Source organism: Antrostomus carolinensis, unplaced genomic scaffold (genome assembly GCF_000700745.2).
Source record: "Antrostomus carolinensis isolate BGI_N321 unplaced genomic scaffold, ASM70074v2 scaffold50787, whole genome shotgun sequence".
NCBI lineage: Eukaryota > Metazoa > Chordata > Aves > Caprimulgiformes > Caprimulgidae > Antrostomus > Antrostomus carolinensis.
In genome coordinates, this window is record NW_010329057.1 from 559 (window position 1) to 13,671 (window position 13,113).

Here is a 13,113-nt window from a genome sequence, read left to right on the forward strand (position 1 = left end):
AATGCATTAAAAACTTTTGAGTTATTTAATTATGGTTTTACATACATGCATACATATATAACATGCATACCAATGTATATATTTATGCATGTATATGTTTTTTACCCCAGTTGCCTGGGTTGGAGAATTTCCTTAAAGAGTCCAGATCTTGTATGTCTGCTTTAGGAGCCTTCTGGCCTTGAGTTACCTGCTTACGCTGCAGGATTTTTGTGGGTTTCATGAGGATTTATTTTTAAGTACAGTTTTTTCAAAGGGAGTTGGATTACTCAAAGATTGGATGATTCATGTGAAAATATGGTAACCACCTCCCCAAGAATTTTTAATCTGTGGTGCAATAGATAATATAATTAGGTTTTTCTGCATTAGTAGTACATTTAGCTTTTTCTACAAGCCTACAAGTAATGTCAAAAGTTAATAGGCACACACACAAACACACATGTATTTTGTGTATAAATGTGTAACTGGCTGAATCGTTGAGTTTTGTTACCCCTATGTTAGTAGACTTGTGAATTACCAAAAAACCTTATGTTGTGTTTAGAGAAAATGGTAAAAATAAATCTAAATTAAGTAGGAAAACACTATGAATTTTACTTGAGTTGCAAGGCTGCTATCTTGATGAATAGATCGTTATGGTATGGATGAAATGTACAAAATGTAATCCATCTTATGTAGTTAATGGTTTTTTTCTAACTGCTTCAGTTTTCAGTCGCATTGTATTGAGGGGGTTTTTCTGACAGTTTAATGCATTTGTACAGAACTTACCATTTGCCAATTTTGTTTGTAATTTAACTCTTTAGATCATACCTCACTCCAGTACGGGATGAAGAGTCAGAGTCCCAAAGAAAAGCTAGATCCAGGCAAGCAAGACAGTCTAGAAGATCTACGCAGGTATACTTTTATTACAGCTTCTACAATTATGGAAGAGCACCCATGTAGCTCCCCGAGTATAGTGAACTTCTAATTTCCCAGTAAAGCTCCAAATAAACCAATGGGTCTTCCTGGTATAAAACAACTTCTACCAGATTAAATAAAGTCTCTTTTTTTCCCCTGTATTGCCTGAAAGCTTTAGGATCCTTCACTGTGTACTGGAAGTTGTTTTTTCTAATTACTAAAGAGTGATAATACAAATTTGAAAGCACAGATGCTTCCACTGAAAGGAAGTTTTTGATTGCATTATGGTAAAATGGCTTACTCAAGTAACTGTATCCAGTGTTATGTAGTTGTTTAAGACTTTGAATTCTTCAAGAACTAACAGCTATATGCTTCTGGCTGAAGATGTAATACTTGAGAAATAGGCATAGTGTACTGTATTTACTTCCATTTCTAAGTCTTTTTTCTGTGCCTGGATTGTTGAAGATAATGTGTTGAGCTGACCAGCATATGGATAGCCAATAAGATCTATAGCATAGAAAAAAATACATTCAACCTAGGTTCTGTGGACGCAGAAAAGTACTAAGGAAGGATTTTTTTGTTGCTTGCAAATAATCTAGAATCTGACTGCATGTCTCCTTTCAGCACTGCTCTCTCTTAGTTTACATACTGATATATTGGGTGGTTCTTCCCAATTTCTGTCAGAACTACCTCATACTGAATTGCAGCCAGTGCAGTCCTAACACAGGGAAGGATGTGACAGTAGCGAAATGGATTATCTCCAAACGTTACTTGAATGCTTTTTGGGCAGTGAAGCAATTACCAACTACTATCCTCTGGAGTGTGTCTACCCATCTCTTCTTGTGTCTGCTGACAAACTGAGAAAAATCAGCAAATAGTCCCTGGATAAAATAGCACAAAGAAGTACTCTAGCCATCCACCTTATCTGCTTTAAAAGACCAAGTCTCTATCTACATTGTGGTTTCAAATTTTTGCAGTTTTAAACCCCTCAGATATTTCTGATTACCTTTCCTGTTGAGAGATCCACACTGCTTGATACAACTTTGTTGTACTGGAGTTCTTTTCACCTCTTGATACTAATTCAGAGCCCTGAGGGATGGTCAAACCTGTCACAGGCCAACTATTGTTGAATCTTTACTACCAGGAATTACTGTATTAAAACATAATCAATGCAAAAAGCAATTATCAAGTACAGAGTTGGCTTTGAAGAATCTTACTTTGAACAGTATCTCAGTAAGATGCATCAGCTGAAAAGTACAGTAGAGAAAAGCTGTCTTCAAAAACTGTTTTGCTTTCTGAGCTTATTTCAAAACTAGTTTTTTAGCCTCAGAATAACAAGGAAATAAGAAATAAGTTGCAACTTTCTCTGGTGCTAGCAATGCAATTTTTTATGTGTTGTTGACTTAAAAATCCAGTTGCAGTTGAGTGAATTTGTAGAGTATCAACATTATTGAAAATTTGGTAATTATTGTATTTTTAGGGTTTTTTCAAATATGTTTAGCATACTTATGATGATATTGGAAGGATCCAGTGGGTTCTTAAATGATTTCTATATGATTTTCTGTGTGATCTGTATGTACTAGTTCAGCTAAAAATCATATTGCTAGAGAATCTGTGGTAGATTACCTTACAGCAAACAGTTGTCACTAATCAAAGAGGATTGTTTGTTTCCAGGATGTGAGAGAAAAGCTTATAGGTAGAAGATAAAGGTGAAATTTATTTCTTAATAAGTAGAGTTAATTTTCTTAAGCTGAATTTTGTCTTTAAATTATGTATTTATATAATGTGATTACATTAATACAAGTGATATATTGAAACACTGTTTGCTGACTGCTGTTTTCACAGGGTGTAACACTGACAGATCTTCAAGAAGCTGAAAAAACTATAGGAAGAAGTCGTCCCACACGAACCAGAGAACAGGAAAATGAAGAGAAAGAAAAAGAAGAGAAAGAAAAGCAAGACAAAGAAAAACAAGAAGAAAAGAAAGAATCTGAAACTAAAGATGATGATTATAGACAAAGATATTCCCGAACTGTTGAAGAGGTATTTTCATGATGGGTCTCTTTAGGTAGAGAAATTATATGAATCTTAACTCCAAATATAATATTTTAATTTTTGTGCTACTATAAGAATTATGTATATATTTAAATGTTTTCATATCCTGTGGCTTATATTTGTTTAATCTTGGTAAATTAATTCTAACATTTTTCTGCTGAATAGCCATATCATCGCTATAGACCAACTTCAACTTCAGCTTCTACGTCATCCACCTCTTCGCTCTCCACCTCCACTAGTTCTCTTTCAACTTCAAGTCAGCTAAACAGACCAAACAGCCTTATAGGTATAACTTCTGCCTATTCTCGGAGTGGAACAAAGGAAGGTGAGAGAGGTAGGAGTACTGTTTGTGAAGGGGGTTTTTTTGTTTGTTTTAGTTCTAAAGGTAGTTCAAAATGGGGTGCAATATGTAAAACCACTGGGGATGTATCTTACTCTTATCTTCTGTAATTCCAAAACTTACGTATAGAGAGGAAAAAAGATTTTCTGTACTTGGTGGTGTTTCGCAGCTGTTTAATATGTGAATCTGTGTTTTCCATTGGTGGGTCATAGGAATGTCAAATATATTGCCATCAGTATCCACATAATGCTTTCATTTCTGCTTTAACACAGGAACTATAATAAAATACCACATTTCAGAGTTTAAATACTTGCAGGTATTGAGGAGGAATTTTACTTCATTAAATAACTGCTAAAAATAACTGGGGTTTTGTTTCAGTCCTTCCACAGTGAAGGATTGGAGCAATGCTTTAATGCTTTAAGGACCTCTCAGGGTTTCATGAGCAGCTGAAAAAAAGGGAAGGGGATATTTACAGTGGTAGTTCAGAATATTTAGTGGAAACATACTTCTAGATACTTAATTGATTTGTGTAATCTTAAGCTGAGGACCAGATGTGTGATTCCAGAAGTCAGAAAAAAGCTTTTCTCTGATGTCACAGAGTTTTTGCCCTTATTTCAAATGTGAATCACCCGCTGTAATTCTCAGAGATGTTGTGCCTGGTTAGTTGCCTATCAAAGGAGGAGACTGTTGACATACAGTGTGATGTCCTGTTCTCTCTGAGGCATGCCATGGTTGACTTGGAAGAAATACTTTAATTCAGGTTATTGATCAGTAACTTAAACAGGATTACTGATTGAAATTGATAATTTCATTATACAGATCCATTTGATCCATTGATCAAATCTCCATGAACTATAGCAGTATTGCCATGTTACCTAGACTGGTATTTTCAAAAGAAGTTAATTGGGCTAAGGTTTAGGGTTATGCTTTTTGGGTTTTTCTCCCCCTTGTCCTTACATGAACTGAAATTTGGATTTAGATTCTTCAGATGCTTGCTCTAGGAAACTCTTTCGAGACTGTTCTGTGGAAAAGATTTTCATGGGTAATATTAATACAGCGAGGAGGGGGATGGGGTGGAGGTGTTCAAATTATGACTTTAGGAGGAGAAATCCATTACCATCTGAAAGTCCAGTGGCAGAATCGTCATTTATTTAATTAGGAAAGATACATGTTCACCATGAATATTTGTATTTGCCTCTTTTCTGTTTAATTCTGGTTTCACACTAAAATGCTTATTTCCTTTTGAAGACTAATGATGGTAAAGTTAAGTTACAAGTGATGCTTCTATATGAACTCAAATCTGTGATTTCTTTCTTTAATAAAAGAGCAGCAGACTGAATAAACTGCATGATAAAATGTAAATAACTTTGGTTTAGGCAGATTTGTTTAATTTTAATTCTTTTATAAATTACTCGTAAACATATAGGGGAATAAACACAATCCTGAGATAGTATGTTGGTCTTGAATGGCAACTGCATTTCTTTTAAAGAAAAAGGAAATCTTTAATATAATATTATTGTAATCTAGGAGGTCCCATTTTATTCTTCCTTAGAGCAAAAATGGAGAGGACTGTGATGAAAAAGGGGACTCTAAGGAGACTTAACAGACTTTTAAAAGTTTGGGGGTTTTTAAAATATCAAATTCTTGATGTAAGCAAAAAAACCTTGTTTGGTGAAGAATTATCTTCTCTTATTTTGTACTTTCATATGTCTACTGACACAGATGTTTGAATTATTACATGACAGTTTTGAAAATGGAATTTTAAGTCAAATTTGTAGTGTATTACTGTTACATTGAGACATTTTGTTTAGGTGGCTGAGATGGAATTAGTATTTTGCAGTTGCTGTTCAAGAATTGGAACAATACAGTAATTTCGAGCTATATTCTGAGGAATGTGTATTACAGCAAATCCTGTATGTGGTAAGAAGCTCTTTAGTGAATTTATTTTAGGTAAAAAAATAATTGCAAGCATTTTAAAGATTGAGAATTATTTCAGAAAATTTTCATAAAATTAGATTGTGTTACACTTAAATGAATAAGAAAGTTGTTATTAACAGAAGCGGGCAGAAGAGAGGAGGAAAAGGAAGAAGATAAGTCACAGCCGAAGTCTATAAGAGAAAGGCGGCGGCCAAGAGAAAAACGACGATCTACAGGAGTTTCTTTTTGGACTCAAGATGTAAGTAAACGACTGCTACTGATGTTTTATAGCTTGTAGCACTATGGAATGTGTATAGTATATTTTTTAAAATAGAGAATAGTTGAGAGTAATACAGTGTATAACTAATTGTTCTGGAAAAACTGATGATTGTTCAAGTTATGTATTCTCTCTGTTTCTCTATTTTGAAGCTTTCAGGAGCAAAATCAAAATTAAGTCTTAAGTTATGTTGATAATGCTGAAAAGAATTCTGGAATACTGTAATAACCGTACTTAATAGGAATTAATCATAATCTTAAGGAGAAAATAATCACTGAACAATTCTTTTCTGTTGCATATATACCAAAGCTGTAAGAATGAGTCTCTCATTATCTGGCACATTGGAAGTAGCTATGTACTTAAAACTGAAAGTTATTAAGTTATCATATTAAAAGTGTAGAATGCCTTAAAATCTCAGTAAGCTTTCAACAGTTTAATTATTTTTCCTCTCCCACCTCTTTCACCAGAGTGATGAAAATGAACAGGAACACCAGTCCGATTCAGAAGATGGAACAAATAAGAAAGAAACGCAGGTAATTTTAAAAAGATAATTAATTTATTAACTTTCTAACAGATACATTTTGTTTCTAAAATTTCTGTTGCAGTTGGATTCAATTAAAAGGGTACATACGGTAGAGTTCTTATGAGTGCTTTTTGATTCATAATTTATGGCTGTGGTCCAGTGCCATTTCCTTTGCAGGCTTTAATAACAATTTTTAACATATTAACAATGGCTAAAACTGATGTTTTTCTCTTCTATTCTGATTATGTAGAATTTGCATCTAGAAAATGTGAAATTTCACCAGAAAAGGTGGAAATTCTGACACATAGGTCAGGGACATGTTGCAGCAAGTTATTGGAGGGAGCTTTAAGTTTCTACCTATCTTTCAACCTTCTTTTTCTGTCTTTGTTCCATCTGCTCTGTTTCCAGATAGATGGTGTCCAGTGACTTATGCACACTAATTAAAACCTTTTAAAAATAAATCCAATGCTATAATAATGTAATAAACAAATAATATGGTAAGTTAATATAATGAAGCATAGAAAGTTGAAGAGCAAAATGTACCTAATTTCTTAATTGAAGAAAATGGATTTCCGAACATCCTAATTCAGTATTATTAGTCTTGTTAAAAAGTCAGTGGAAAACAGTATAATAGACTTGATTTGGTGGAAAAAGTCCTTATAGACCGAATGGTGCATGACAGTGGGATGAAGAGGGGTTAAAAAGGAAGTAGTGACTTAAACTGTACTATAAATTGGTAGAGCAGAATGTGTTTCCCTTGACCTAAACCCTGGAGTAACACACTACAGAATCAGGTTCATTACTGAGGAGTAAAACTGAAATTATATTTCTCTCCTTTTTGTAAGCTTCCATTACACATTCCTTAAATACGTTAGTTCATTCTGTTCCATTTTGATTTGCTTTATTTTTTATGTCCATGTCATGTTAACATAAATGCATAGTCCCATTTTCTTTCCTCCCACTAATGCATATTGATATCATTAGATCTACAGTTACTCCATATTCTGTTCTGTAGAAATTCATTTTAGTAGAATGTGCATGTGGTGCTTCTGATAGAATTAGATTCATATAAAACAACAGTGAAATAGTGGTAAATCAGGCCCAAAATTACGAATATGATCTGTGATTTAAAAGCTATTTAGAAAATATTTTGTTTTTCCAGTTGTGCTCATTATTTGATGTACTGCTATTCAGGAGACACAAACTTTGGAAATACTGAAATTTTCTGTTACTCCCTTATGTGGTGCTGCTGTTGGTTTTTTTTGCTTGGTGAAGCTACAAACCAGAGGTAGAACTATAAACTTCCAAGGGCTTTGGCCATAACTCAAGAATTTAAACTAAAGAGAAGAGGTCAAGAACAAGCCTTGCACATGGGCGCATGCTACAAAGAAAATTAAAGAAACTTAGACAAAATAATTTCTAGCCTGAAATCTTTAAGGAACCAGAAGAATTATTAACTTACTGATCTCAGAGGTCTTTGAAAGAACTTTGTTGTAAGATTTAAGTTTGTGCTTTCTTGTTCTTCAGTTTTTCAGAACTGTCTTTTGACTTCTTAGCTGATCATTTGTCTATAAAGGGGAGCTATCAAAGACAAATCAGACTTTGTTAAGCACTTTCACAGTTAGAGGTTGTTCTAATTAAATTTTGTTCAGACTTTTTAATGTTAAGAGCTGAGAATTTATTCAATTTGCACAAAAAAATACAATGTTACTTAAAGGAGATCGGTGTTCCTGCAAGAGTGATAATGTTAGAACTAAGTTGTAGGATAGCAGTTCAAAAATAAGGAATTCAGAAGATCATTTTGGCAACTGAGATATTCTAAGTAAAAAAGTGTTTCTTTGAAGCCTGTTTTTCAGTTTGATGTATTTAAAAAAAAAAAAAAAATTGAGAAAAGAATTTGAGTAAGTATTACAGCTGTGGTTAAGTTATATGAACTGAAATTATATTTTGCCAGAGATCAGGTATTTGATTTCTAAAAGGTGAAAGCTAGCAATATTAGGATAATAAATGTCATTAAGTCTTATAATACTGTGGGAATAAACATGAGAAACTGGCATTAATAGTATTGATTAAATGTTATACTCAAATTTTGTTTTCAGTTTCACTGCTGTGGAATTTTTACAGAAACACTGATTTATAATAGTAAAGGAAATTCCACCTGATGTTGCTATTTTTATCTTCATTACCAGTAATTATCCTAACTTCACTAAAATACAGTGTGCCTGTCTAGAAGCTAAGTGTGTATTTTCAAATACACAGTTTCTTTTGGGCCACCCTTCTGGTCTGTATAGACTGATGGCATAGAATGAGAAGTAAATGTTATTTCAGGTTGTGTAGATAAGGATATGAATGTCCTGAATTTTCGCTACTGCTTGCGTAGCCAGTGTAACTGTGGCTGCTCAGTTTTGTGACTGTAAGAAGAACATCCATCTCGTGATTTGGATGCATGGGGATATCTCTTTTGGTATCATTTCTCCTCAAGCTCTATGCAAAGTTTGTAGACTTACACCTTTTCACAGGTTTTTTTGTCAAATATAAAAAATTGTGACTGAGCTGAACTGACAGAAATTGAAGGGGAAAATAACAAAAGAAAACAGCTACGACTGTGCTAGGAAAAAACAACAACAACACAAATTAAAAGTTTTGTGAAAAATGAGAGGAACAAGAACAGTCATGTGCTTGAGAAACGTGCTGCTCTTTGGAGGCTGGATAGTGCTTGAGCAGCAGGAGCAGGGCTTGGCAGCTTTCAGGGAACAGAAACCGCTGATCCACACAGTTTTGTGAAGATTTCGGAGTCCTTGTCCGGCTTCTCAGGTTCCCAGCTTCAGCCAGGAGAATGGGAATGGGCTGCATCTGTGTTTTCCTGCCTCTAGTAATTAGTGCTCTCTTACCTCACCAGTTCATTTGTTGTCCCCCTGTGTAGCTGGAAAATTTTGTTTCTAAGATGGTCTCTGTGTGACTTAATAACTTGCCTTTCTTTTTGGGAAGCTATAGTGCAGCAGGGGAATGGAGATCTGGGAGGTTTTCACATTCCCACAACACCATGGGGAGTCCACTAGAAGCAAAGAAAAACAGCCTTTAGAAAGCTTATTTGTTAAGAAATAATGTAGGAATGGTTTACTTCTTGCGATAGCAGTCCTGCATTGTAGTTAAAGGTTAAAAAGACCAGCTTAGCATTTTTCTGTATACTGCATTCCTTCGAGGTAAAGAGGGAAAACCTGAAGTCGTTTACAGACAAAGCTTCCTCTGTTTTGTTGATGTGAGAAGGAAGCAGTGGAAAAGGGCTTTTTGTAGGTCATTGATTACATGGTGGAATTCTGTAATCTCATACCGATCTTACTTAAACATACGATAATGCAAGGTAAGACTCATACTTAGAAGTTTATTTTGTTGCGGCCAATAGCTTAAAAACTATCTATGTATAGGTGTGTGCCACCTAACTGTGACATTTCCTACAAAATCTCTTGAGTTCTCAGCATCAATCGTGCTCTTAACAGAAAATAACAATGTTTTATTAGGAGTGGTTAGGCTAAAGCACATACTCTTGATATCCTATGTGTAGTAAATGCTCTTCAAGGTGTCAGGGGGAAATTGAGTGTATTGTGGAGAACATGGCTATTTTCCTCTATGCAAGTTGAAAAAATACAGTTTCATTCTAAAAAAGCAAACCAAACAAACCACACCACCACAGAGATACGTCAGTAGAGTTCCTTGACTGAAATGTCTTCACTCAAGATTATTATAATTGGAATGAATTATGAATCTGTATTGACCACCCAGAGGGGAAAAAGGTTTGATTGACAGATGTAATGCTTAGAGGGCACTCCCTCACTCTTAACTCATCACTTCTAATTAAATTTCACTTGTCAAGTAAAGTGAGTGAACTTTGTGCCTGTGGATTCACCTGGAATGAATGAATGAGAGTAATATTAAAAATGAAATTGTCATTTAAATTAACTCTATTAAGTACTTCCTTATGTTGGTGGTGTAGTAGCTTGTTTCCCATCGAGCTGTGTTGAAACAATGATCTTGTAGCTTATTTTATATTATTATTTTGAGCTGAAGTAATTATTATGTTGACTTTCAAAGCATTATTGCTAGTGTTGGAGAAGAGGAAGAAGGAATAGGGAGTTCAGGGAACACAGTTCTGATGCCTTTAATAACAGGCAGGCAAATTGCAGAATGCACCGGCTGCTGAAAAGACTCCAGTGTTTAGGACAGTCCAGACTTTTAGAGTGTAATGTTAACATCCCTGTAAATCATATTTTGGTAGGCACATTCTAGCACATACTTCTTTTCTGTCCCAGACATAACAAAATTGAAGCTTGACAATGTTCAGATAATACATACTGTTGGACATCGTGTGCATTTAACATAATTGTTTAGCTATACTTGTTCACACATTGTTATATATTTTATTTAATGAAATTATTGACTTGATCTATTCTTTTTCTCTCCATCTACCCCTCCCAACCTCAGAGCGATAGCCTTTCAAGGTATGTGCAGTTTAAACAAATTAATTTTAAATTGTTATACTTTTTGTTCACATATTCTCATTTTAAGTTTGTTATGTACAAATTCAGCTTAGCTTTAAAATGTGTTAATTATATTAAACATTTGCATGAAATACAGTACCGAATATTTTTTTCCATGTGTGGGTGGGATACACCATTCTGGGAAATATATTGGACTCTGTATTTGTAGTGAACTAAAGACAGGCTGGGAATTTTGTAACACAGTGGATACAGTACCATTTCCTACACTTTTTTCAATATGAAGTCAGCTTTTACAAAGAAGACAAGAGGTTCTTGTTGCCCCTCTTTTAGAAAACCCTACTGAAAATTTTCTAAGGAATCTCAAGAAATGCACCACAGCCTCTGCAAATCGGATTTCCTTAAGATTTGTTAAAAATTAAATGCAGCAATATAAATTTTTTAAAAAAGTTTTCATTTGTTTTTAGACCTTTAGAATTAATTATTGGATTTTATTATGTTCTATCTGTGCTGAAAAGCTGTTAAATAGAACTACTGCAACACATGATCAGTGAAGAGTGAGCAGTGTGAAATTATTCTGAACTTTATTAATACTCGTTATAATTTCATGAGTAATAAGATAAATACTTTGCTGAAGATTTGTTTCATAAACTTCTGTTACAATACTGGATTTCACAACAAATAGTTTTGAAATCTCCTGGGTTTCTCTAATAAAACTTGGGAGAATTAATCTAGGCTGATGTTTTAGAGAGTACTTTTTAAAACCCTTCAATTAAAGTAATACATGTTTTTAAAAATAGGTCTTCTTAATAAATAAAGAAAAATTAAAGTATCTAAGCTAATATAAAATCATTTAAGACATGTAAATATTTGCTTGACTTAAATATTTTAATATAATTTAAAAGATTTCTCTGCATACAAGGCAGGCAGTTAATTCAGCAGACTGAGCAATTTGAAAACTTTTTTACATAGTATCTGAAGTACTGAGGGAATGTAAAAAATTAGATTTTAATCAAATTAGAAGACAGTGGCTTAACTACAATACATAATTGCATTTCATTGTTTTCAGCTGGGTGACAGCAAACAACACTTGATACAGTGAGTGGTCTCAGCTTGAATGGAAAGGCAAAGAAAAATATGAACTTTGCTTTTTGCAGGTATGATACAGGATCCCTCAGCACGTCTTCAGGTGATCGTTACGATTCAGCGCAGGGGCGATCAGGGTCACAGAGTTACCTTGAAGATCGAAAACCATACTGCAGTAGACTAGAAAAAGAAGATAGCACTGATTTTAAGAAGGTACCTGATGCAATAATTGTGGCGCGATAATAGAACTTTTTTACTGTTTTTCATAAATTGTCTGGAAATAATCTCACGTTGCATCAGAAATGCTGCTCAAAGCAACGCAGCGGAATGGAGGAGCAGAGCAACTACTACAGTGGGGGAAAATGTGCGTTACAAAACAGTGCTGCTGGCTTTTGCATGTTTCTCTTCAAGGCAAGGGAGAAATCCAGAGGAGCCAAGATCCATTTTTCATGACAAATACTATAATTTTTTTTTTTTTTTTTTAAAACTGGTTTATAGATTCGTGAAGCTTTTTATTTTATGTTTGCTAGCTTACATACATGTAATGTAAAAATTTGTTTAGATCTTGCTTTAAAATAGAAGAGGAGTTTATTGAAAAGTTTACTATGGTGTCTAATCTGGGAAGTCTGAAGCCAAAAAAGTGGCAAGTATTTTTTTTAATATGTGTAAGGTAAGTTATGTGCTCCCTATGCAAAGTTGCTTGTTTCTAGAAATATTTGGTAACAGTTCTTTAAAGTGATTGCTAATTCTAAACATCATTAAAATCTGTAACTGATTTTTACTTCTAAGACCATTAATTTATGTTTGTTTTACATACAGATCAATCATGGTTTTTAATTTTTTCTGCTAATCTCACTGTATTATTATTAAGTATTTTTTTAAAATTAATATTCTCTCTTAGCTTTATGAACAGATTCTAGCTGAAAATGAAAAACTGAAAGCACAGTTACATGATACCAACATGGAACTTACAGATCTTAAGCTACAGTTGGAGAAGACCACTCAGGTTTGTAGAAAACAAAAAAGCATGTACTTAGTGACAAGACAGATAGCAAACTAGAAGCTCCCCAGGCTATGGGTTGCTCTTTATTAGGCATCAGCTTTGTTCCTTATCCAAAGATGGGCATGAAGAAGAGTACCTCACTGTTTCTAAAGAGAAAAAAACGCAGGATTCTGGTCTTCAGCTGTGAACAAAATGTGTGAGACTGCCTCCTGCCTGTTCAAGTAGTAGTGGTTCTTGCCAGCGTGTATCTGGAACTTCTTAGCAGGGTAGGGATAAACACTTCCTGTGCTGTTAAGCTTATATTGAAACTGTCGGTCGGGATCGATTGATTAATTCACAAACCTGCTGGCAGGTTGGCATAACCTGCCAGTTCTTCCTGGCTGGTTAGATAGCTTTATCTTAGAACTGAAGAGGGAATTATGAAGTGCTCTCCAGTTACAGATAACTTCTGTCAGCTAACAGTGCTACATACAGTAATACCAAATATGTACTCAAAAGTTAAATTTGTCTTAAATTGCTGTAGAAAGA

General features: G+C 34.3%; 1 protein-coding gene across 1 annotated transcript in view; it reads left to right on the top strand.

Moving 5' to 3' along the window:
• Nucleotides 1-797: 797 nt before the first annotated feature.
• Nucleotides 798-13,113, top strand: part of LOC104528413 (protein phosphatase 1 regulatory subunit 12A) — a gene marked incomplete at its 5' end in the record, with an annotated part of 26,630 nt that continues 14,314 nt past the window's right edge. The window contains 8 exons of the mRNA XM_010172412.1: nucleotides 798-888; nucleotides 2,737-2,934; nucleotides 3,112-3,280; nucleotides 5,344-5,462; nucleotides 5,948-6,013; nucleotides 10,483-10,499; nucleotides 11,654-11,795; nucleotides 12,484-12,588. Of these exons, the coding sequence (XP_010170714.1) occupies nucleotides 798-888; nucleotides 2,737-2,934; nucleotides 3,112-3,280; nucleotides 5,344-5,462; nucleotides 5,948-6,013; nucleotides 10,483-10,499; nucleotides 11,654-11,795; nucleotides 12,484-12,588 (907 nt within the window). The remainder of the gene's footprint in view (nucleotides 889-2,736; nucleotides 2,935-3,111; nucleotides 3,281-5,343; nucleotides 5,463-5,947; nucleotides 6,014-10,482; nucleotides 10,500-11,653; nucleotides 11,796-12,483; nucleotides 12,589-13,113) is intronic.